We start from the raw sequence: 26,834 nt of genomic DNA, 5'->3' as shown, positions 1-26,834 counted from the left end.
CCTTTAATTCCCTGAAGTTCGAGGAACTTCTCATATCCTTCTCTTGCCAGGACCCCTGCTTCTATACGTCTTCCAGATGGGTCCCCCAGCCCAGCGCAGAGGCGTCTGTTGATATGATAGTAAAGGACTTCATCCGGAAAGACAGACCCCCATGGAGGAATCGAGAAAATGTCCACCACTGCAGACTTTTCAAAATTAGATCGTTAAACCTCATCAGCCTATCTAGGCCGAGTTCCTGTTGATACCAGACCTGCAGAATGTAACTTTGTAGAGGTCTCATTCTGGCTATTGCCCAAGCGACTGCCGGGATTGAGGCTGTAAACAGACCCAGCAAGCACCTGGCATCTCTGATTGAAAGCATACTTTTTTCTCAGAGATTCCGGATTAACCGCTTGATCTTTTAGTATCTTCCCCTCGTGCAGGAATAACTTCATCGCGATAGAATCCAAAAATAGACCCAAGAACTGGATCCTTTGAACTGGCACTAGTTCCGATATGTCGAAATCTATTAGCCAGCCCTGCTTTTCCAGCAAATTGATGGCTGTCCCCAGGTCTAACTGTAGTTGAACTTGGGACTCTGCAAACAACAGCCAGACGTCCAAATATGGAATGACAGCGATGCCCATACTTCTTAGAAAGCTTGAACTACTACTCGAAGCTATGTGAATACTCTGGGCGCTGATGCCAGGCCGAAAGGTAGTGCTCTGAATTGGTAATGTATGGTTACCAATTGGCAGCACACCGCATCCGTAGAAAACTTTTGCTGGATGCTGCTATGGGTACATGAAGATAGGCATCTTTCAAATCCAGGGAAGCAAACCAATTATGTGGGTGCATAAGCAGAGCAGCCGACTTTACTGTTTCCATGAGGAATTTCTTTATGATAATCCGCTTTTTTACGGCCTTTAGGTCTAGGATAGGTCCAAACGAACCATCTGGTTTTGGCACCAAGAAAAGTCTTGAATAGGTGCCTTGATGTCTTCCTTTAGAGGAACTTCTTCCACCACTCTTTTAGTAACAGAGTCGATACTTCTTCCTATAATCAAAGGCTCTTTCTGTTGACCTTTGAAATAGTTTCTAAGAGAGGAACTTCTAAATGAGGGAAGTGTCTCTGCGTTACGGCTTCTAACTGCTTCCCATACGATACTGGTAAAGCATTCCTTCCTTCCTTCACCTGTTTCAACAACTCATCCAGCTTTGAACCGAAAAGTCTTCCAGGTTCAAAAGATAGTTCACACAGTGAATTATCAGGTGTCGCATCTGCTGACCAATTTCTAAGCCAAAGTGCTCTTCTGGCGACTGTTGAAATACCTATATTCTTGGCCGATAATTTCAGGCTTTCTGCAGAGGCATCCACTAAAAATCAGATGCCATACCGATATATTATAATAGCTTTAACGGGTCTTCCTTTTCTAGTTCTTCCAACCAAAGAAATATGGGCCTCGGCAACGGATGACCCCGTAATCAAACCTTTAGCTTGAGCTGCCGAAGAGATGAACAACATCTTTAAGGAGGAGTCCCTGCGTTCAACCATGACCTCCTTGAGGCCGCTTGAAAACTCCAATTGGTAATTTTCTTACCTATTTGAGCAATAGGAACGCCCACTACAGGGACAGTATCCAGCATACAGTCTTGTACCGCTTCTATGGAAAGAGAGAAATAAAAACTGTCTAGCCAATAAACAGCATGTGACCTGGGAATTTTCCATTCTTTTAAATCAATACCCCAATCTGTGGGTGAAAAAGAAACCTATAGGACTTTTACCCTGTTTCTTCAAGTTCAAATGCAACTGCACATCTTTAATCAATTCCCCAAATGGATTCTACTGGGAATGCAGATTCCTCATTTGATGAGGCACTGCTGAATTATCGCCATACTCAGAACCACTAGTTCCCAACTAGAATCGGAACTTCCCAAGATCTTAGGCTTTTTGTTAGCATGTATTACAAGCTGAGAATCCTGGGCAACCGAAGCCTGGATTGTCTGTAATGCTGCTGACCACATATCCACAACTGTTCGCTGCATACTTTGTTGCAACCAGCTGATAAAGTGGACATTACTGTTCTTTGTGCTTCCTCTGAAGCTTCTTTGAACACACAGAGCAAAGTTTTCTTTTTACAACCATCTGGCATAAGATGGCCACACACAGAGCACATTAAATGCTTGGCTAGATGTACATTTCCCCTTCTCAGCAACTTTATCCAAATTTTCAGGATTATATACTGGGAACAGAAAACAAACAAGGGAAAATAACAAAATTTTTCCCTAAAGATTCAGGCTAGAACCATTTAAATAAAAACTTAATCAGTCTTACCTTAAATGGCCCGAGAGTGTGTTGGAGGGCAGGTGAGAAACACACATTGCAAACCGTTCTGAGAGCACCTGGCAAACAGAGGTTGCTGCTGGGGACGCTCCTTTTAAGTCCTGTAACCAAACAAACGCCCAGTTCAAATTTGGCGCCTGAATCCAGGTTCGCATTGCGCATGTGCATAGCGCTCTGCGACTCCCTGGTGGAACGCAACGCAACCTGTGTGTGCGTTCCACCGACAGGACCTCCCAGCCGACGCACGCCTGCGTCCTTCGTCAGACCGGCACCTGGCACGGCAAGAGACGGAATAAATTCTGAGGGACCACGCCGTCCGGCGTGTTAAACGCTACTTACCCAAACATCAAGGAAGCAGAGCCTCCCAAGCCTCAGCCCTTCTCACCTGCTTCCTGGAGAACCTTCCTGCATAACCTCCCCTGCCGAAGGCAGGCAAAGAACTGGGGATGATCAGGAGGAGCTGCTACTTATTGGAAAGGAGGTAATTAGGGGAGGGGTTAAAATGTTTGGAGATTTGCCTGCCTGTTTTTCCCTCCAGATTGGATATCCCCATGGTGTAAGCACTGCCTCTAATCTGAAAGGAAAAAGTATTTACTTTTTATTTAGTGAATTTTGTTTTCCTACGTTTTTTTGGCTTGTGTAATTACTAGGGTGTAGAACCTGAACACTCACCTGGCAAATTCCATATATCTATCTAGTATTAAGTGAGCATTTTATTTTACTGCACAGCACAGCTCTCAGTTGAACCACTGACCATAAACCCCTACATTTACAGGGGTTATTAAGTAAAGCTTAGGTACACTCCAGACCCATAAAGCACAGAAACAAGCTAAATTATTTGCCCACTTTTTTTTTTTTTTTTGGTCCCCTTTTACAAAAAGTGCAGCTTTCAATAAAAATTGGCACTTTTATAAATTAACATTGTTACACCTCCCTGGTGATCAGACAACAGGATCTGTTACTTCCTGGTTTGTTTAGCTCAGTGGAGATAAACTCAAGAGAGAGACAATTGCCCAGAGCACCTGCCTTGCAAATACTTCTCATTGAGCTGCACTTGGAGTCTGTGATTAAACAGTAACAGAAAGTCTAGGTTGGGTTAGAAACCGCCATTAAAAAAAAAATAAAGAAATAAATGCTTACCTTCTTCCAGTGGCGAGACTCCTTTCATGCCCATTAAAACACTTGTCGCTCTGTCCGTAAAAAGGACTTCAGTCAACATCAAAAGGAAAATATTTATTTGTAAGACTGCTATAGACTGTAGTAGGTAGGGAAATTATTTTAAAATGAAGGGAAGTTGGGCAGCACAGTAGCAGAATCAGGTTTGGAATTTCAACAAAATTCACAGGCATCGTTTCATCTTCCCAAAAAGAGGGAAGGGTGCTTTACAGTAAGGGCAATAAAGATGAGGAATTCCCTGCATAACGAGATTGTCTTGTCACTCTATGGATATTTTTGTAAAAGGCTTGATTTTTTTTTTTTTTTTTTGCATAAACAGAATATTCAAGGATATAATTATTGTTGATCTATGGAGAAATCTGATTGCCATTAGAGAGTCAAGAAAGAATACTTTCCTTTTTGTGGCATAATCTGAATTGGAAATCGCTACAATTTAGTGTGCACTTTCAGAGTGTAATGGTGTCATGGAGACAGGCACTGAGGCTAGTGGTGTTGTGCAGAGAGGCACTGAGGCTAGTGGTGTTGTGCAGAGAGGCACTGAGGCTAGTGGTGTTGTGCAGAGAGGCACTGAGGCTAGTGGTGTTGTGCAGAGAGGCACTGAGGCTAGTGGTGTTGTGCAGAGAGGCACTGAGGCTAGTGGTGTTGTGCAGAGAGGCACTGAGGCTAGTGGTGTTGTGCAGAGAGGCACTGAGGCTAGTGGTGTTGTGCAGAGAGGCACTGAGGCTAGTGGTGTTGTGCAGAGAGGCACTGAGGCTAGAGGTGTTGTGGAGAGAGGCACGGAGGCTAGTGCTGTTGTGGAGAGAGGCATTGAGGCCAGTGGTGTTGTGCAGAGAGGCTTGAAGACTATGGTGAGGCCTAATAGAAAGCAGTTGTTGTTGGGGGATTCCATCATAAGAGGTGTGGAGATGGACAATGGTGGTCTTGTGAGGTGTCTTCCCGGAGCTACTGCTCACAGAGACAGGAGACGTATCTGTAATATTGTTAAGCAAGCAAAGCAGGAAGGGGAATTGGATGTACTTGTCCATTTAGGGACAAATGACTTGGCTTGCAATGAGGTTTCAGAGGTTAAGAAAGTTTTTAGTGTTTTTGCCAATGATATACGGCAGGTTGCTTCCACACTGTCATTCTCTGAAGTTCTGCCTGTGCATAACACTCAGAATGACAGGCGGATGCGTATTAGGGACTTTAACTTGTGGCTTGGTGAATGGTGTCGGGAGCAAGGATTTGGCTTTATTGCTCATGGTAGCTCTGTTTGGAATGGAAATAAACTGTACAAAAAAGATGGTTTGCATCTTTCTCAAAAGGGAACAAATGTTCTCAGTGAGCAGTTCAGAGGTTTTGCTAGGATGTATTTAAACTAGGAGGGGGGGGGGGGGCAAAAGGGTGATAAAACATCAATCCAATTGTCCCCCAAAACAAGGACAGAAGGTGCCTGTAGCAAGTGTGTTTAAAAAAAATGATAAGCTTAGAGTCATGTCTACAAATGCTCGCAGTTTAGGGAATAAGATCCATGAACTTGTGGCAATAATGGCAACTGATAGTGTAGATTTAGTCGCTGTTACTGAGACATGGTATAATGAAAAAAATGACTGGGACCTAGCAATACCAGGGTACTCTTTATACAGAAAAGACAGGGAAGGCAAGAAAGGGGGAGGGGTGGCCCTGTATGTGAAGGATAGCATAAAATCTAGCCTAATAAAGGTTAGTGAGACGAACATAGAGTCCATTTGGGTTACGTTAGAATTTGGTAATCACACAGTAATTCGTGTAGGTGTGATTTATAGGCCCCCAGGACAAATTGAAGAGTTAGATAATCTACTAGTTGAAGAAATAGCTAAAATGACAATGAAGGGGGAAGTTATCATCATGGGTGACTTTAATCTTCCTGATGTGAATTGGAAAACAAAAATAGCTACTTGTGCCAGAAGCACACATATTCTAAACTCCCTACTGGGATTGTCTCTAAAACAAGTTGTTGAGGAGCCAACTTGTAAAGAGGCCATACTAGATTTAGTGTTAACAAATGGAGATTTGGTATCAGATATTACTGTAGGTGAAAGTTTAGGATCCAGTGATCATCAGTCAGTGTGGTTTAATATAAGAACATTGACTGAGTCACACCACACAAAAACAAAAGTTTTAGACTTTAGAAAAACAGACTTTTCTAAAATTAGAATATGTGTAAAGGAGTCATTATCAGACTGGAGCAACTTAAATGGAGTCCAAAAGAAATGGGATTATTTAAAAGCTGCACTACTGAAGGCAACAGAAAATTGCATTAGGCTTGTCAGTAAAAGCAAAAATTCAAGAAACCACTGTGGTACTCTGCAGATGTGGCCAAAATAGTAAAAAACAAAAAGTTAGCATTTAGTAATTATAAAAAAAACCCAGAATGACCTATAAGATTAGGCAGAAAGAGGCTAAGCAAGTTATAAGAGCTTCCAAATCACACACAGAAGAGAAAATAGCACAGTCAGTAAAAAAAAGGGGGACAAAACTTTTTTTAGATACATAAATGAGAAAAGAAAAGTAAAACAAGGATTAGTTAGATTAAAAACAAAAGAAGCCCCTTCCTTATACTGTATCCTGCAATAACAGTTGTGAACTTTGAAAATAAGGATTGTACTTGTACCCCCCCCTTTTTTCTTTATTCTGTATCCTTCATTAACTGCTGAAAACTTTGAAAATAAGGATTGTACTTGTACCCCCCCCTTTTTTTCATTCTGTACCCTGCATTAACAGTTGAAAACTTTGAAAATAAAGAATTTTGAAAAAAAAAAAAAAACAAAAGAAGGAAGGTATGAAGATGAGGATAAAGGTCTAGCTGACTGCCTCAATGAATATTTTTGTTCGGTATTTACAGCTGAAAATGAAGGAAAGGGACCTCCGTTAAAAAAAAGGATAAATGAGTCATTTATTACACGTGAGTTTACAGAGGAAGAGGTTCTATTTCAACTGTCAAAAGTAAAGACAAATAAGTCAATGAGACCTGATGGAATACACCCAAAGCTATTAAAAGAGCTTAGTGGTCTACTAGCAAAACCATTAACAGATTTATTTAACCAATCATTAACAGGAGTAGTCCCAGAAGATTGGAAGTTAGCGAATGTTGTGCCCATTCACAAGAACGGTAATGGGGAGGAGGCGGGCAACTATAGGCCAGTAAGCCTTACTTCAGTAGTGGGGAAAGTGATGGAAACCATGTTAAAGGATAGGATTGTTGAACATCTAAAAACACATGGATTTCAAGATCAGAGACAACATGGGTTTACTTCAGGGAGATCATGCCAAACTAATCTTATTGATTTTTTTGATTGGGTAACTAAAATTATAGATCAGGGTGGTGCAGTAGACATTGCTTACCTAGATTTCAGTAAGGCTTTTGACACTGTTGCACATAGAAGGCTTATCAATAAACTACAATGTTTGAGTTTGGATTCCAATATTGTTGAATGGGTAAGGCAGTGGCTGAGTGACAGGCAACAGAGGGTTGTAGTCAATGGAGTATATTCGAAGCTTGGGCTTGTCACCAGTGGGGTACCTCAGGGATCTGTACTTGGACCCATTCTAAGCCAACCAATCAGAGTGCTCTGACTAAAAATTGCAAGGTGGGAAAGCCTTTAAAGTTTGCAAGCTCAGTCTGTGCGGAGCCCTCCTGAATATGGATTGTTTGTCGAGAATTCTAATATGGGTCTTTTTTTTTTATTTTACTAGTTGCAATGCAATGTTATGGATTTTTATTTGCCCCTTTTTTGGTCAATATCCATTTTGCTATCTATCCTAGCTGTTCATATAAGGGTTAATTTGAACAAAGAATGAATTTGGCATTTTATCTCCTACTCTCGGAAATAGGATTGATATAAAATCCTAGTTACGGGAAAAATACTGATTTCGAAATGTTCTTGTTAATTGTCCAAGATATCGGTATTTGTAAATATCTGGTTTTACTCAAATGTGTAATGCGTTATATAACGAAAGATTATAACTAGAAACAGCTGTTTATAACTTGTGAAAAACATTATGTAATAAATGCTCATGACCCCCACCGACATGAAAATGGGGTATAAATGCAACGGACGTATAATTAAAATTTGAATTGGTTATAGAACACATCTCTTGTCTTCTTGACTGATTCCCAGGATCCTGTCTGTCTATCTAAGAGGGAGTGGCTCCAACAAATATCCATCTAACTAAGAGAGTTTTGTGTATAGCTGATTTTATCCCCTACAGTAAGTATGCAATCGCTTTTACAGGTATTTAGTTTATTGGCCCTACCATCACTTTTAATTGGTGGGGTGGGGGGAGGGGATGACTAGAGGCTTAGGGACCCTTAAGAAATAATTTTAATATTGGCTTCCCACTGCTGCCAATGGGGGCAGCAATAGGTCTATCCCCCTTATTATTTAGGGCACCCAACCAGACACCAATGTGTGGGGGGGTGGCAGGGAAAATAGGTCAATTTCTATTATTGTTAAGAGCCTTCACCCACTGTAATTAGAGCCCAAACCCTAATTCATTTTCAGTTTTTTTTTTGTTTTTTTTAGCTTGGTAAATTTGAAAGACCAAGGGCATTTTGTACATTTCAGCTTCTTCATAGATAGCTCTTTAATCCCCATGTGGAATTGGCATAAGGATACCAAAAACTACAATTTTACTCACCGTAAATTCCTTTTTCCTTAATATGGTGGCAGTACAATAGGGATGTACTCTTCCCTCAGGACAAGCATCTGAAATAAATAATTAACATAAAAAGTTCCTCCCCTTACCAGGTATAAGAGACCCCACCAGCCCTAGGACCTCAGTACGTACCAAGACCACCACAGTGGATCCATAGAACACCAAAAATAAATATATACATAAAGGGAGGGATCGCTGTACTGCCACCATATTAAAGAAAAAGGAATTTACGGTGAGTAAAATTGCAGTTTTTCCTGACATATGGTGGCAGTACAATAGGGATATAGCGAGATCCAAGACTAAGGGCAGGAATTTAGGCAATAACAGCTTGTAACACGTTGTGCCCGAAATCAGCGTCAGAGGCAGAGAATACGCCTAGTCTGTAATGTTTGACAAAAGTGTTGAAAGACCAGGTAGCCGCTTTGCATATATCTTCCGGAGAGGCACGCGCTTTTTCGGCCTAAGAGGCAGCCATGGCTCTAGTAGAATGTGCTTTCAAGGAGGCAGGCAGAGGAAGATTCGAGGAAGAACCAGCCATCTTGCCAAAGTGGCCTTGGAGGCAACTTGGCCTTTAAATTTTCCAAAGAAATTCACAAAGAGATGATCAGTCATCCTATATGCAGAGTAGATTTTCAGAGACCTACCCACATCTAGTTGGCTCCAATCAAATTCCCAATCTGGCTCAGACGGACCATTAAAGGAAGGAAGAAAAAATAGGTTGGTTGATAACCTTGGAGGAGATGACTTTTGGAAGAAAGGAAGGCTTAGGGAACATAACCACTTTATCCGGATAAAATTTCGTAAAGTCAGGAGACGAAGAAAGGGCCTGGAGTTCCCCTATTCTCTTAGCTGAAGTAATGGCCACTAAAAACACGGTCTTCAGGGACAGATTCTTCAACTAAGCTTTTTCCAAAGGTTCAAAAGGCTGAATCCCAAGAGGGAAAACAGATTTTCTTAGGAGGCTTTAAAAGCCTTACCGCTTTAAAAAAATCTCCTAATGAGAAGATTTAATTAGAAGCCCAATTTTTTACCAAAAAATTACTTAGAGCAGAAACTTGGACTTTGAGGGTAGAAAGACTAAAACCCTGAGCAAGACCATCTTGTAAAAAATGAAGGATAGTATCAGTAGAAGGAGAGGATCTTATGCAACGATTAGAAATGCACCAGTGAAGAAATCTCGTCCAAATCTTTAAGTAAATAAAAGAGGTAGAGCCCCTGGTAGAATTTAATAGTAACTAAAAACCTCTTTGTAAATACCCCTATTATGCAGAATTAGCCTTGCAGCAGCCAAGCTGTCAATTTGAACATGTTCAAAGCTCCCACCGGAATTCCCTTTGTTTTCCAGAAGATCCGGTGTTACCAGAAGAATCCAGTACTTTAACCCCTTAAGGACACATGACATGTGTGACATGTCATGATTTCCTTTTATTCCAGAAGTTTGGTCCTTAAGGGGTTAAAGCCATTTTCTTCAAAACCGAGAACCAGCTGCACTTTGGCCAGTACGGCATTATGGCCAGAAGACGTGCTTGATCTGATGTCACCTTTTGCAGAATTCTCGGGATTAGGCTTATTGGGGGGAAAATGTAAGCAAGGGGAAACTCCCACCGGATCGAAAGACCATCCATTATAAGCGGCCTGTCTACCTTGAAGAGAGAGGCAAACAAACTCACGTTTGCATTGGATCTTCTTGCCATAAGGTCTATGACTGGAAGACTGAATCTCTCCACCAGCTGAGCGAAAATTTCTTGATTGAGAGACCACTCGTTCTGGGACCATTTTGATCTGCTCAAATCGTCTGCTACCACGTTGTCTATACCACGAATGTGAACGGCTGAAATGTCGTCCAGATGACTGAGCCCAGGACATAATCCGTGAGCAAAGGAGATACAATTTCTTTACTCTTGTACCGCCTTGTTTGTTCAGGTAGGAGACAGTAGTCTGATTGTCCGACTGGATTTTTACAGCTTTCCCCAAAATGAAAACTGAACTGCTGAAGAGCGTAGAGTACTGCTAACAACTCCTTGAAATTTGAAGATTCCTTTGTTTCCTTTTCCCCCAACCTGTGTTTGAGGCGTCTGTCGAAATCACGATCCAAGATTTTTGACGAAAGGACAGGCCTTCTGTAAATAATTTTTCCTCCAGCCACCAAGAGATTTTTTCTTTTGTATGATCTGATATACTCATTATTGCATCCAAGTCTTCTTCCTTCTTTGACCATTGGACAAGAATTTCCAACTGTAAGGGCCTTGATTCCGCTCTGGCCCATTTTTCTGCCGGGATTGTAGAGGTCAGATGACCTAAAACCTGCATGGCTTTCCTCACCGAACACTCTGACATCCGAAGAAGGTTCTTTATCAAAATCTTTATCTTTTTCCTTTTTTCTCTTGTAAGATGAATCGACAGAGTGTCTGACTTGATCAAAAACCCTAGGAACAGGATAGACCTTGTAGGGGTAAGGTGTGATTTTTCTAGGTTGATAATCCAACCATGTTCTTCCAGGATTTCTAGTGTATAGGCCACATCTTATTGAATCTGCCTTTATAAACCAGTCGTCCAAGTATGGTACTACTGTGATTCTTTGCAATCTTAAAAGAGCTGTGACCAGTGTGAGGACCTTTGTAAAAATCCTGGGTGCCGAAGCTAACCCGAATGGAATGGCTCTGAACTGGAAATGATGGATAATTTTCCCTTTCCTTATAGCAAACCTTAGGTATTTTCTTGAGTTCACATCCATAGGAATATGCAGATAGGCATCCTTTAGATCCAAAGTAGCTATGAAATCTCCTTTCCGAAGGATATGAGTGACAGACGCTATAGTCTCCATTCTGAAATGTTGGTAAGGAATGAGCTTGTTCAGTTTTTAGATCGAAGATTGGACGAAAAGACATGTCCGGTTTTGGGACTAGGCACAAACGGGAGTATACCCCTTGATAAACTTGGGAATTTGGAATCCTTTCTACCACACCTTTTCTTTATAAGGAGACAGTGGCAGAAAAAAGGGCTTGGTTTTTTAATTTCGACTGGTAGGAGGAAACAAGGAAACTTGGCCTTGGAACATCTAAGAATTTAATTCGGTATCCTTTTTGCACCAGATTTAAAATCCATGGATTTGTAGTTGTCTCCCTCCATCTGTGAACAAAACCTTCCAACCTTCTGCCCACTCTGATGGCGTCAAACATTTGTTTCAGTCCGACTTATTGTCTTTTTGTGTGTCAAATCTTGGATTTCTCCATTGTTGACAAAAAAAACCTGGGTTTTTCTTGAAATGCCCTACGGTGGTTGAATTGGAAATTTCTGTACCTGGGTTTCCAGGAATATTTTCTGTCTTGAGGCAAGGCCTTCTTGGTTTCCGACATCTGTCGGATTAACTCTTCTAGAGGAGAACCAAACTATTTTTCTTCTCTAAGGGAAGTTCACATAATGCAGATTTTGATGCAGTGTCTGCTGTCCAGGCCTTAAGCCACAGTGCCCTTCGGGCTACAGATGTCAAACCCATGACACGAGCCGAAAGCTTAATCACCTCCGTGACAATATCCATAAGGTACTCATTAGACAACCTTAAATTTTGGAACAGGCTTTTGTCTTGGTTATCACCCAGACCTTCTTCCAAAGTATTAAGCCAAAGATTCTGTGCTCTCACCACTGAAGCCCCGGCTAATGCAGCTTTAGCCTGAAAACCTGCAGCCTGATAAACCCTTCTGCTGGAAGTTTCAGCCCTCTTATCCATAGGGTCTTTCAGACCAAAAACTTCCCCAATAGGTAAGGTAGTTTTTTTTAGATCATTGAGCCACTTGTATATCAACTACCGGTAGTTCTTCCCATTTATCTTCATCCTGTATTTTAACAATACTTTTCAAATGTCTGGAGATAAAAGCCCTTTTCTCCAGGTTCTTCCATTCTCTGAAAATTAAATCCAGCAATTTTTGTTGGACTGGAAGTGCTTTACTCTTGGCTTTGTCTATCGTTTCATCAGCAAGGATCACATTAACCTCTTTAATAAATTTTCTCAAATCATCATGAGGAAACCCCACCTCATTATCAGAAGAGTCGCTAGAGGATTCTGAATATGAAAAAAAACATTCCCCCTGAGTTCTGAACTAGACGGTGTTCTCTTCCTTTTAGCTTTTTGTTTAGTAGCTTTTATAGGAGAAGTGAGAGCGGGTTCTTTAAAAGACTCAAAAGTCTGGGCCAAATTATCCTGAAACCAAGACAAAAAGGATTTCATCTCTTTTTCTAGCGTTAAAGAAGAGCAAATAGTACAGACTTTTCACTCCTTTTAAACCCATCTGGTAAAGGAGTGGAGCATTCACTACAACAGAGAGGTTTAGTTTTAGAACTGGCTTTTTTTTAGTAGCAGGAGTAGGTACTTTGTCTTTATCCATATTGTCAGTAGAAACAGGACTAGACATATCTGCAATACACAATCAAATAAACCAAATTTGTAGTTTAAACAAATAAAAACAGAGAGTTTTAAAGATTAGAAACCTAAAGGATCATACCTCTAAAACCTCTGACCCGTGTGGGGTGGCTGGTGACACGGGAGACCTTCACTGCCTAGCACCAATGCTGACCGTAAGATCTGCACAGTATAAATAGGCAGATCCATTTGAAATCTGGCGCCATTTTGGGGAGTTCAGACCGCGCATGCGCGATAGCGTGGTCGGAACTCAATAGACTATGCTGAAGACAGACAAAGGAGAGCAGAAAAGATCTCCCACAGGTGGTCCTTCTGCTCTCTGCACACAGCAAGCACGGAGCATGCGCTTTGGCGACTCTAGTAAGAGAGTAGAGTGACTGATAGCACACGTTCATACAATGGAATGTTCAAATGGAGCGTCACATTGGAGGGTTGCCCTGCTATTTTAGTTTTTACAATTCTTAATGTCTTCTCTTTATAAGTTTTATACAAAGCTTCAATTTTATCTCTATTTAACTTTTACTTTGCATTGCCCTTACCGGACATTACAGAGGAATTCCACAGAACACAAATCAAAAGACTGCTTCCAAAACAATATTTTAATAGATTTTTGCAGACAAAAGTCAAGGAGTAGCGGCAAAAATACCAACAGTGCAAAATGAGTGAAAAATGGCTGAAATGTGAGCAGACATCAGATGTGACTCTGCGATAACTTACATTCAATGAAAAGTTTGGACGAGATGAGCAAGAATAATGCAGTATATCATTTTCCAAGAAACAACTGAACACCAAAAACAGATTCACTTGTACAGAGCAATTCACTGGTTGAAACACAAACCTTCAAACAGTAGAAATAATTTGTGGGTAAATGTATAGAAGTAAACTTCCATGGATTTAAACAGGATAGATAGTGCAATAAACTAGGCCATTGGTGGAAAAGAGAAACTAACCTTTAAAACAATGGAAAAAACACACACACACACAAAAAAAACAAAACACATTTACAAAAAATTGCTTCTGAATACCATGATGCACTGGGAAATTTAAAGTGGCATTACACAAATGAAATGGATAAAACAATGTACATTTCACACACTTGCTTAATATTAATATTAAGGCTGCCACATATTGGCTTGCGGAAGCAAATTAACCTGTTGTGCACCAGATGAGGGAGCAACACAGTGCAACAATTTGTGCACATCTAGCACATAATGGGTTAAAAATTAGTTGTAGGTGTCAAAAGGGCGAAAACGGCATGACTGCAAAATCATTTATACCCAGCATACACTGCATTTTACAAAACTATTTAATATACACTTAAAAGGGCAGCATGAACACAAATCTGTAAAAAAGAAAGTCACATATACATATCTAAAGCTGCTGATATAAAATAAATTATTAAAATCCTATGCTTATCTTTCACATAATATATTTAGATCTGAGGATTGGGGGTGTTCACAAAGCAGGGACATGTGTCAATTTGTTGGAATTAGATTTTTCCTGTGACAGCCGATGGAACCTGCCTTGCCCCTTGGCAGTGAAAGGGGTTAATAACCTATAAGCCACACATCCCCATTCCGTAGTTACTTCTAAAACATAACCAGAGGGTAAAATTTTATATACACATGTAAACAGATCTAATAGAGTTTCCAAAATATGCTACAGCGACCATTGCGTATATTTTTAATATCTGTTATAAGCAAATGAGCTACATTATTCAATTTTTACACCTGGAGTTAGTCTAAAGATGACAAGAGACGGGATTCACTGGATAAGAAAGAGGTTGTGCTTCAATCACAAAGCTGGGCATAGTATTAATCATGCACCCACTTAAACGACTTAAACTGCAGAAAATAGGCTTACGTTATTACATTTTTAGTATAAATCTCAAATGTAAATACACAGGCATTGGAAATATACGAATTGCATGGCGAGTTACAAAATATATGGAATTTGCTTGATATGCGTTACTAAAATAACAGGTCTACTTGTTCAAAATGTCAATATTTAGCAGTGATCATAAATTGAAGATTTCCCCCCAAAATGTGCCATTGATGAAAGTCCACAAATCAAAATACCTAGTAAATCCAAACATACATTATTAATTCCTTCATAAGCCGTCGTTACAATGTTACACCAAATCAAGTTTACAATTCAGAGTGAGGGGGAAAAATAGAAATAAGCAGACATTGTCAGATTAAATGGGCACAGTGTGGAGTGTAGTTTTTAATTAATTGATTAACCAGCAAAATGTTGCTTTTTGAGAATGACAGATGAACAAAAGCATTTCGGCATGTAGATACCTCCAAGTAAACACTGAAAATGCTAAGGAATAAAAATGTGTGTGTTTTCTTTTTCTTACTTTTTTCCACCATTTTTTTACCTTGGTGAGAGGAAAGTGGACATACAACCATCATAATATTATTTTTCATAATAAAAGTTTATCAACTGTACAAGTTAAGAAAATTATACAAGCTTTGTTTAAGAAAGGGCAGTTCAATCAAAACATAGGCAACTGTAAAAATCTTTCAAAGGTTACAAAGAAATCTGGAAAAATACACAAGGTATCTTTATCGGCCCAGATCGGAATAGAAGACATCATTGATGTCAATAAAATTTATAAACACAAACCATTTGGTTTATTTGTTCAACTTCTATCTATAAAAACGCTGTGGGAGCATTCAGGTTCCCTGGCGTTCTTTAGCAATTTCCACATCGGACATCTTTTGAAACAAACGTTTAAAATTACCTGCTTGCTTTGGAGAAACAGGATAAATTAGAATTATTATTAGTAAGTTTCCAGCTCTATTACACGTGTTGCTGTGTTAGATAAAAATACATTCTGTAGGCAGGCTTTTATTTTTAAATACGAATCCAAAATTTGCCCCTTCTGAACTGTACAAAAATGTTTTTCACCGTAGTCTTGGGCTCAACTCTGCAGGGGCTCAGCAGAGGGAAAAAAAACCCTCCAAAACAAGATAGATATAGAGTTTGATAAATAACCAGCCAGCCCTGAAATTACAAGTTTCCCAGAAACGCGTTTGTTTCAAAAGTGTCTGAGACTTCAAGAATTTTCAAAATTGTTTTAAACTTTGTTGTTTGAGAAAACTTCCTGAGAAAATTCAGAAGATCCTGGGCTGTCTTTCCCAGGGCTGTCAATTCTTCGCCTCTTTACAGATCGATCACTTTGCTCATCTACATCGGAGTCATGTCTTGCATTAGAATGGCTAAACTTGGAGTCACCCATAGTATTTTCCTGGTTGTAACCATTGGTGTCTGTGTCATTGGAGGAAGGGTCGGCAGTTCCAAGACTTGGACCATTTAAACGTGCAAGTTCTGGCTTGGCTTCATCTCTGTACGTAGACATTTCGGAAGGGCCATTGGCAGCTACACCTGCAATAAAATGTCCAGCCATGTTAGATTGTTTTATTCTTTGTAGGCAAGAGGCAGGATTACTGCATAATAAATCTGTGGCATGTTTCATATAAAAGGAGCATGCCATTTCCAAACTGTGTGGATAACAGGCTCAGCTTCAGTTATGTATTGAAAGGTGGAATGTTAGTTCTCTGATTGTGAAGGTTCCTCATTCAGTCACCATAAACACACTGTTGAAGCACTTGCTAGGTCAGTAGTAGGTAAGTCGGCACTCCAGATGTGAAATACATCTCCACCAATGCTTTGCCAGCATTATGACTGTTAAAGCTTTATGAGAGATGTAGTCCACAACATCTGTAGTGCCGAATGTTACCTACCCCCGTGCTAGGGTATAGGGTGTATCTGTGAAAAAGAAAAACTCATAAACACAGGCTTGTGCTTTACATCATTCGGCACTGCACTCAGCCAACGGTTACCTAGTGGTGAGTAGCTGGGCTCTGCAAAAAGTCTATACATTGAGCTAACACAAACTTTGGTTCTATGTTACATTTAATAAAAATATCCACTCTCAATATGCAGCCCATGTATTGTGTCTATTGCACTACTCATCAAAGGAGCAAACAGATGATTGTGTGAATAAAACAGTGGAGATATATGTGAAGACTATATGTATAGAGATCTTAAATACAAATCTGTTGATATAAAAGGCATAATAGTGATTGGTGCTCATGAGGTTTTGTTTTATCTGCAGTTCTGCTTAGGGGAAAAGGATCAACAAATAATGGCACATATTTGTGATTTTATCCTTTGTGGCCACTGCGGGCCTTATTTACTTTAAGGAACACTGGCTAGTAGTCAACAGGTCTGATAATGTGATGCTGATGAAAGCATAAAGTTATTTTATATTTTAAAACGGTTCCAAAATAATCCAGGCATAAAGCCATAAACAAAGCTTTCCTCTTATCCCTCCACAGATCTGCAGCGCAGTATAAAGCATTATTATTTGCTCTATATAAAGAAAAAGCTATACATTGTGCTCTGTTAATTACAAGACAATGTATGAGTTACTTACATCAAAGTTTGCAGCACAGGAAGAATATAAGGTTTTGTTTAAGTTATTTGATGCAAAGACAAATATTGATAAAGTGCACAGAAGCCCCTTCATACCATTTTGCTTAGTGCCAGGTGTGCCATCCTCCTTCTCCGATTGACTGTTACTGCTATTTGAGGTAGCCGGCGGCGGGGAGGGTGCTCTGCTCGACGCAGCACTTTCACTTTCATCCAGCAGGCGATCCATGTAATCCCTTAAATATGTACAAACCAGAATACATTAAATAACAAAATTCTATCACACACATTTCTTGTTAATACCAACTAAACCAAAGAGGACATGCCCAACTGTCATTTTCATTTAAAGGTTTATTGTTTTAATGCACAAACTTAAAGTGTTTCTCCGAGCACCCTGACCACTGCAGTGAGCTGAAGAGGTTATGGTGCTTGGAGTCTGTAACACTGCACATACAGAGTTAAAGCCCTTTCCTGCTGGATAGATAACTCCACTTCCAGCAGTGTCACTGGTCTACGCAGACTGTAAATTCTGTGCATATTTTGCACCTTAGCATCCTGGCAACAGACAATCAAAGGTGTCATGCAATTACTGGTGTTGTATAATGATCTATGCCAAGGACCTGGCAAACAGCTTGAGCGTAAAGAGTTTTGCCGTGTATGGAAATAGGTTGGTCTACATCATTTATGAGTGAAGATAACAGATACCCCGCGTAGCCTAGTCTGCTGCCCATTCAAACATTTATATATTATAAGACGCAAAATTCCAACCTCTAAGGAGAGGCTCCTTCTCAGCTTACTATAAATGGAGTTTATAAAAACTGCCAGATCCTTGCAGTAAATTGGGAATAATGCACTAAATGGACAGCAGTCCTAGTGCAGTTGCCATCACCAACCAACTCCATTTATAACTACGGCTGCTGATGCACATCAAATCAAAAAGCAGTTGCCTAAGTAGCTCTACACATACAACCCAGCTGCAGGGGGCAGTATGCAGAAGTAATGCATTGGATTAAATACTCACGTGACACCAGGATGCAGGTTATATTTCTTCTTTCCAAATCTTGTTTGCTGGGCAAAGAAGTCATAACGTTCAGACTTCTTCCACATGTAATAAAATGCTACACATTCCCCGACAGACCTGGTCCTCACCTGAAATGAATTAGATAGTTTTAAGTTTATTTCTATAATATCAACAGTGCCTTAAATCTAGAACTGCATGGTTAAACCTTCCAACCTCACACAGATCATGCTAGATCTCACAATAAAAAAAAAAAAAAAAAAAGATAGGGGGGTGGGGCCGGGCCGCCGAGCTGAGCGGTCGCAGGACAGATCAGCTCCTGCTAAATATAACCTTTTACGCCTGTAAACTGTGCTTTTGGAGGGAGAGAATAGCCCACAACTGCGACCCCAGATGTCCAGGGCTACCAGAGCTGAGGAGAGGCTTGCTCTCTAATTAATAACCATAAACGCGTTTCACCATAAGTGGCTTCTTCAGAATGGGATAAAAACCCATTCTGAATAAGCCACTTATGGTGAAACGCGTTTATGGTTATTAATTCTGTATTTTATTGTGTATTTTAGATCAATAAAAGTTTTTTGGCTACTTTATTGTACCAATCTTTTTATTGCACTCTCTCTGCACTTTTAACTTTTTTTTTTTTTTACCTATTCCTGGCATTTTAACCTCTCCTGGTTACTTTTACTTCCACTGGTAATTTTAAAGTTCCAGTACTCCAAGAAATCCTAGGTGGGGATCATACCACCAGCGCCTATCCATAGAGCAGTACCTCTGCTCTATCTTTGTGAGTATTATTTTATTTCCTCTACTACTCTCTTAACCTATCACAATTGAGAGCACTATTGCTGCTTTTTATTCTTCTATATTGGAGCCTTGGATCACCAGACGGTGCTGACGGACGTATCGCCGCTACATATCCTATTAGCGGGGATTATACCGCTGTACGCTATCCACACCAGAGCTGGCCATAGCTCCCTCAAATGTGAGTTTTTTTTACCTCTACTTATCTGCACACTGAACCACATCAAAATTGAGAGCACTATTGTCGCTTTCTGTCTTTCTTTTCCGAGTTCTGGACTACCAGACGGTGTTGACGGAGACCCCCTCCCTACATATCCCATAAGCGGGGATTATACCGCTGTACGCAAACCACACCAGAGCTGGCCATAGCTCTCTTGAATGTGAGTTCTCTACATTTTGTTACCTATCACACCCTGAACTTTCCTACTATACCATTAGTCGCCTCTACCCCTCTTGTATTTACATATACGGAACGGTCTACACTAGACGCATCCACAGAGGAACTCTATCAAGTATCCTAGACCATCTATTGGCACCCTAGCAATACTTTACTGGACTATCTACCCTTATTTGGCGCAGCCCTTCCATATCCTTTTATATCTATCCACCGAAGGACCCGAGGGGTTTTCCTTCATTTGGGTTGCTGCCTACCTTGACTAATTTTGTGATTACTAGCGCTGAATTCTTTTTGTGCTCATTACAGTATTACTAACCTACCTACTTAAACAAAAAATAGTGCATGTATTCTCAACTACCCCATTGTAACATGTGTCTCAACATTGCGAGAGGATTGCCGTTGCGGTACCTCACGCACGTATGTTAACTAACTATGCACTGCATAAAATAAAAAATAAAAAATAAATAAATCAATAAATAAAAAAAAAAAAAGATACATTTTACCTTATTCGCTTGAATCAAATGAAAATCTTTCCCATATGCCTTCAGTCCTTGTTCAAAATTCCTACATTCTTCTTCCGTCCAAACTGACAGTTCTTCTGAGGAAAACAATATTAATATCTACCTGTAGCCAGATTTCAGATACCATGACATTTGGTGGCATTTTACAGACACAATGTGCTTTACATTACTAGGTATTTAGGTTGTTTACAGTAAAAATGGGACTGGATTGGTGAAAGATGACCGTGAAACAGAAAGAGTACAGACGCAGTTTTGGAACAGAGTGTGATAAAAGGCAGAAAGCAACAAGCAATACAGTCAGAAAGATGCAGCAACAACCAGCAACACACTGTGATAAGGGGCAGAACACAGCCTGTTACATTGAGTGCACAGAGTAGTCAAACAGCTAGCAACAGAGCACAACAGCCAGGAACAAAGTGTGGAAAGGAGAGACAGTACAACAGCCAGCAAGCAATGGAGCATACTACAGAGACAGATAAACCGCCAGCCAGGAATATGAGTTTGTGACTCTACATTGCTAGCCATAAAGACACAGGAGGCAGAGTGTGACATCACGATATAGAGACAGATTGTATAAGAAGGTCAATAAAAAGGTCATGGTGGATAAAGGGAACGGTAAAAAAAAAAAAAAAAAATCAGAAAAAAAATTGGACCAGAAATGAGAAAAGGATTGTGAGCATTTTATAAAGGTCTTATAATATATATGTATATTAGGAAAGTAGTTTTATAAAACGTGTACACACTGTCTTTAATATTAAGTCTGTATCTGTTCTAAATTATAGAATGGTAGTTCAGCAATAGAAAATATGGGCATCTATAAATGAACAAGAGGTTGCACATATACTATATTATGGCAGAGAAATTTACCACATCCATTTTTGTAAGAGCTTTATTTTGTACTATAATATAAATATATTGAGCACGATAACCTCAGATAAAGAAAACACCAGAAAGGTAGGAAGATCACGAGAGCTAGATAGAGCCATGTACCTCCTGAAACTTAGTGCACCATAAGTTGTGCTCACCTCGTGCAGCCTTGACGTTAAATCTTAATCTCCGTAAAGCCTCTTCTGTGTCAAAGTTACATTTCACTAGTTCGTACAGCGCCTGGAACAAACAAGGATATATTGGACTTCTTCCTTAAACATGCACAACTTATTCAAAAAAAATGAATTACAAAAACTATAGGAACACCCTTGGGGTCTCACACAATGTACAGGTTAGGTTACAAATTTGCTTGGTGGTTTATTTGATTCATACGTCCCAAAGTCCCCAACCCCCCATTATGCATCCCGACTTTTTGCTCATTCAAGCCAGCTTAGGGTTTGCCAACGCCATGTTTACACATATTGTTTTACCATGATATAGGGTAAAAGGAAAATTACCCTTCACAGCTTCACTCTGGTTGTTAAAGATGTGAGGTAGAGATGGGGAGTAGATGGCAAACCAGCTTCAAATGGACTTGAAGACACATTTGGCTTGACTGGATGTGGGAAGATTCTTCCTTTCACAAGAAAACTTGCTTTCCAACCACATCCAAATATGCCACAGTCTTAACTCCCAGGTGCATGGGGAAGGGGGAGTTTCATTTCAGAAACTGCTTGAAATCACTTGAGCTATTTCACCAAGCATTCTCTGACAAGTCTTTGCAAAGACAAGAGCCCAGAATGACAACCAGGCACATCTGCTATGTGAGCCTATCACCCTTTAAATGTCTACCGATATTTACTGAAGACAAGCCCAGTAACACAGTCTGGCGTTTAAAGTAACACAGTCTGGCATTTAAAGGTTCCACACAGCTAATGGAAGTGGCATACAGGTCAGAGCAGTGATTCTTAATATTTTTTTTATTTTTTTTTTACATAGAAGTACCCCTGCAGTACACACTCACTAATTAGACACTTAAGAAACACAAGGCACCAACAGACACAGTCACTGATTTGACACACACATATTTTTATTTATTTAAGTCCACCCAGCTTCCCTACGTTTGGGAAAGCTGAAGTGGATCCCTTGCATGGGGTCCAGTGTGTGGCTTGTGTAATCATCAGAGCACAGACATTACAACTCCCTTGCTGCCTCCATTCTCGCATCCAGATAAGCAGTTGCCTACTCTGTCTTAAAGCAGAGCCGGCTGCCTACTGTGGGGAGCTTAAGTGGCCAGCCAGCTCAAAGCGCATGGCCTGCCACGGGTTGAGAAACGTGTGGCAAAAGCATAACTGCCTTCACCACTTCTCAGTCTACACATGGGAAGATGAATTTGTGAGCCTGTGGCTTCAGTATAGGGACTTCCCAATTGGAAGCCTGTGGCTGGCCAATCTGTTGGCACAGACTGAAATAGAGTGCTGGGAATAAAGAGGAGGGCTTGCAAAGACTACCAGATTTGTAGGCTCTTTTTTCCATATACTTCAAAAAAATAAAACATGCAGAAAAAAATAAATAAATAAAACATTCATGTTTTCTTTTGGGTTTATCCAAATGGATCGTTCCTGTAGGTCGAGGAATGAGCTCAACCTCAAGGACTGATTAAAACACTTGACAGCACAAAGCACCAATTTCTTTACAATTCCAGTGCTAACCTTTACCATTCAGAGAAACCATTCTCTACTGGGACTAATTCTGTCACCAAGCAAATCACACAGATTCATTTAAACGAAAAAAGACTAAAGTGAAGTCGGGTGTTCCATTCAAGTTGGAAAAGAAATGGACCCCTGTTTCACTGAAAGATATATCTCTATAGAAATTGAATAAATGTACGGTATAACCTTTATTTGGCCGCTTACGGACAACACACAAAAAAAAATATATACAGTGAAGTGATAGTGACACACTCGTGAAAATACAAGTGAATTAAAAGCTGAGTAAATGCAATATGGATATTGTCCACAGGTATTGGGAATGGCAGTGATATCTAGATTGTAGTTAGAGTATAGAGTACAATATATAGTACAATATAAATTTAGATCAGATGTCACATACACCAAATTCCTCTAGAGTTAAATATCCACAGTCTGTAAGACTTAACAAGTATTACGGCTAGAAAAGGTGGGATTGCACCGTTAGGCTGAGGTGAATTGTGTATCAATACTATTGTTCGTTACAATCAAAAGTAGTACATAGGAGACTGTTTGGTCACTGAAGACCGTGATAGCAGCCCCTATGTATATATTCATATACACAACCACACAGACTAGGTCAGTGAATACTGTCTAATATCCAAAGTTCTCCTTGTAATAGTATACACTAGACGGGAGATACATTTGGTAGTGGATAGATAGCATTACACTGGGTCAACACAGTAGTGAGGGGGAGTGTCTCAGAACAACAGTAGGGGTATATAGTGCATAGGTATAGGTTTAGGGGTGAAGGGATGGTATAGCCAGGCGTATCCAAAAGTAAGTTCAAGTAACTGGTTAGGCAGAAAATCCCATACACAGGCTGAAACTTGCCAACCACCCCACTAATCCCCAGATATAAAAGTCATATAGTCACATAAACCACCTAGATAAGTTATAAATAATTCAAAAGTAGGTTCCTCACATACTGCTGCTTCAAGGCAGCCTAACGCTTATAAAGATAGCTATCTAGCTAACTAAGGAGAGTAGCTTATTTCAAAGGCATCCAGTATCAAAAAGGCTTGCATTAATACTGCTGTTAAAAGGAGTCTCGTTCTGTCTCCTGTCAGTATTCAGTATTACTGCTATAACCAGCACTGAAAGGGTGTAGATCTGGTGCTGAGCTGGCTCCAAGGCACAATTCAATCTGTCTCCCCTATTCCCTCAGTGCTGCTGCTGCATGCCCTATCGTGCAGGCAGTCTAATACTGCATATATCTGAATGTCCAAATGAAAAGATTGCTATATACAATGTTGAATCCCCCACAACCCCCAAAAGGGTAGCCGTTTGCATTTCTCAGCATTAAAATAACCGGCAAACGCTCGACGCGCGTTTCGGCGTGGTCACACGCCTTTATCAAGAGCTCCTGGTACAGCTGTAGGGAGGTGAGTATATACCGGGTGAGAGTCCGCCCAGCGTCAGTCTACTCCAATCAGCGTTAGCTGGGGAGTGGCTAAGGGCGGGATTACAGCCCGGTCAGATCTGTTCAGAGAAAGTTATCCGGATGTCGGGTAGCTCGTTGTTGTTTGGCCATCACCATGGTGATGTAGCCGGTCGTACACTGTGCGCGCGCAGAATAGATCATGCGCCTGCGCAGAGACTTAGGTTCAGCAGCCCGATCTCCCGATCTATAAAACCTCCGTGATGTGTTGGTACCGAGCCATTTCTCAATAAAACAAAATAAAACGACCTGGCTGGGCCGAAATCCCCCCTGTGGCTCCTTTAAGTGCGGAAGATGTGTTGCATGCAAATACATCCTAAGAGATTCGAAAAAAGTCCAAGATAGTGATGGACAACAGACCTTTGAAATCACCCACTTTTTTAACTGCAATACAGCTGGCTTGGTATACCTTCTTACCTGCAGCTGCAAAATGCTATACGTGGGTAAAACCTTCAGACCGTTCAAGGAACGTATAAAGGAACACGTTAGGTCCCCTAAAAACCGTATGGAAACACCGATCTCCAGACATCTAAAAAACGTCCATGATGGTATATCTCATGATATTAGGTTCTGCGGCCTAGAATGGGTTAAGAGGGACCAGAGACGAGGGGATTTCGATAAACTCCTACGTCAAAAGGAATGTAGGTGGATATACAAACTGAAATCCCTGAGCCCTAAAGGCCTGAATGAGGGCTTTTCCTTCTCCCCATACATTTAACTACCACTAGGAAAAATCTACAGTGGGTGATCTCATTAAATAACTTAGACACAGTTACGTTTTCTGACTGAGTAAATCAATATAAACGTATACAATATACAACTATGTTGAGTCACCGATGAACTCTGTATGCCACATCAAGGACTCCACTGTGTGCATGAATGTATACAGTAACAATAATGTAAATATGTAAATATGTATATATGAATATAACTCTCCATAAATATACACCTCCTCCCTGTTTCGACCTGCATACACGATCTATTTATGATTATACCTTGATCCTTTTTTGTAATAACTTTATGGTATTTATACCTTAACCTGGTACTGGTCTAATCCAATGGGGATTATGACCATAGAATTGAGGTGTACATTCCTCTGTTCATTAATGAAATTCGTTTGTCTGGATGGTCTACCTTAAGACTACACATGGTGGATCCGTGATCTACTGGGTCCCCTTCAACCGAATTAACTTCATGGAACATACAAAAACTGGGGGCCACACCATAACTCAATACAATTCAATGTTAGAACATCGGTCCAAACATGGACGATTTGACAACAACTAGGGAGGGTCTAGTGGAATGACTAGGTTCTGTATGAAACTATATATGTTTTTTCCACATACCCTCCTGTCCCTTTAAATGGACGGACCCCCTGCATCTAAGAAAAGTATATATCATATATATAAAAAGTTAATAAACCTATATAGTATTTATTTATGGCATACGCATAGTATGCTAACTTGTGTTGTTCCATTGTATTCAGTTCATAGATCGGGCTGCTGAACCCAAGTCTCTGCGCAGGCGCATGATCTATTCTGCGCGCGCACAGTGTACGACCGGCTACATCACCATGGTGATGGCCAAACAACAACGAGCTACCCGACATCCGGATAACTTTCTCTGAACAGATCTGACCGGGCTGTAATCCCGCCCTTAGCCACTCCCCAGCTAACGCTGATTGGAGTAGACTGACGCTGGGCGGACTCTCACCCGGTATATACTCACCTCCCTACAGCTGTACCAGGAGCTCTTGATAAAGGCGTGTGACCACGCCGAAACGCGCGTCGAGCGTTTGCCGGTTATTTTAATGCTGAGAAATGCAAACGGCTACCCTTTTGGGGGTTGTGGGGGATTCAACATTGTATATAGCAATCTTTTCATTTGGACATTCAGATATATGCAGTATTAGACTGCCTGCACGATAGGGCATGCAGCAGCAGCACTGAGGGAATAGGGGAGACAGATTGAATTGTGCCTTGGAGCCAGCTCAGCACCAGATCTACACCCTTTCAGTGCTGGTTATAGCAGTAATACTGAATACTGACAGGAGACAGAACGAGATACTCCTTTTAACAGCAGTATTAATGCAAGCCTTTTTGATACTGGATGCCTTTGAAATAAGCTACTCTCCTTAGTTAGCTAGATAGCTATCTTTATAAGCGTTAGGCTGCCTTGAAGCAGCAGTATGTGAGGAACCTACTTTTGAATTATTTATAACTTATCTAGGTGGTTTATGTGACTATATGACTTTTATATCTGGGGATTAGTGGGGTGGTTGGCAAGTTTCAGCCTGTGTATGGGATTTTCTGCCTAACCAGTTACTTGAACTTACTTTTGGATACGCCTGGCTATACCATCCCTTCACCCCTAAACCTATACCTATGCACTATATACCCCTACTGTTGTTCTGAGACACTCCCCCTCACTACTGTGTTGACCCAGTGTAATGCTATCTATCCACTACCAAATGTATCTCCCGTCTAGTGTATACTATTACAAGGAGAACTTTGGATATTAGACAGTATTCACTGACCTAGTCTGTGTGGTTGTGTATATGAATATATACATAGGGGCTGCTATCACGGTCTTCAGTGACCAAACAGTCTCCTATGTACTACTTTTGATTGTAACGAACAATAGTATTGATACACAATTCACCTCAGCCTAACGGTGCAATCCCACCTTTTCTAGCCGTAATACTTGTTAAGTCTTACAGACTGTGGATATTTAACTCTAGAGGAATTTGGTGTATGTGACATCTGATCTAAATTTATATTGTACTATATATTGTACTCTATACTCTAACTACAATCTAGATATCACTGCCATTCCCAATACCTGTGGACAATATCCATATTGCATTTACTCAGCTTTTAATTCACTTGTATTTTCACGAGTGTGTCACTATCACTTCACTGTATATATTTTTTTTGTGTGTTGTCCGTAAGCGGCCAAATAAAGGTTATACCGTACATTTATTCAATTTCTATAGAGATATATCT

General features: G+C 40.4%; 1 protein-coding gene across 2 annotated transcripts in view; it reads right to left on the bottom strand.

Annotated features, from left to right (window-relative positions):
- Nucleotides 1-13,599: 13,599 nt before the first annotated feature.
- MIER1 (MIER1 transcriptional regulator) overlaps nucleotides 13,600-26,834 on the bottom strand; it is a 32,807-nt gene continuing 19,572 nt past the window's right edge. The window contains exons 9-13 of one of the 2 annotated variants that reach the window (XM_063427895.1): nucleotides 20,799-20,880; nucleotides 19,756-19,847; nucleotides 18,058-18,185; nucleotides 17,136-17,272; nucleotides 13,600-15,986 (exon numbers count right to left, since the gene is read on the bottom strand). In XM_063427895.1, the coding sequence (XP_063283965.1) occupies nucleotides 15,679-15,986; nucleotides 17,136-17,272; nucleotides 18,058-18,185; nucleotides 19,756-19,847; nucleotides 20,799-20,880 (747 nt within the window). In that variant the 3' untranslated portion in view covers nucleotides 13,600-15,678. Of the gene's footprint in view, nucleotides 15,987-17,135; nucleotides 17,273-18,057; nucleotides 18,186-19,755; nucleotides 19,851-20,798; nucleotides 20,881-26,834 lie in introns of both variants that reach the window. The other variant, XM_063427893.1, reaches the window with a different exon arrangement.

This window comes from Pelobates fuscus, chromosome 7 (assembly GCF_036172605.1).
Source record: "Pelobates fuscus isolate aPelFus1 chromosome 7, aPelFus1.pri, whole genome shotgun sequence".
Classification (NCBI taxonomy): domain Eukaryota; kingdom Metazoa; phylum Chordata; class Amphibia; order Anura; family Pelobatidae; genus Pelobates; species Pelobates fuscus.
This window is presented reverse-complemented; position numbering and strand designations above follow the sequence as displayed.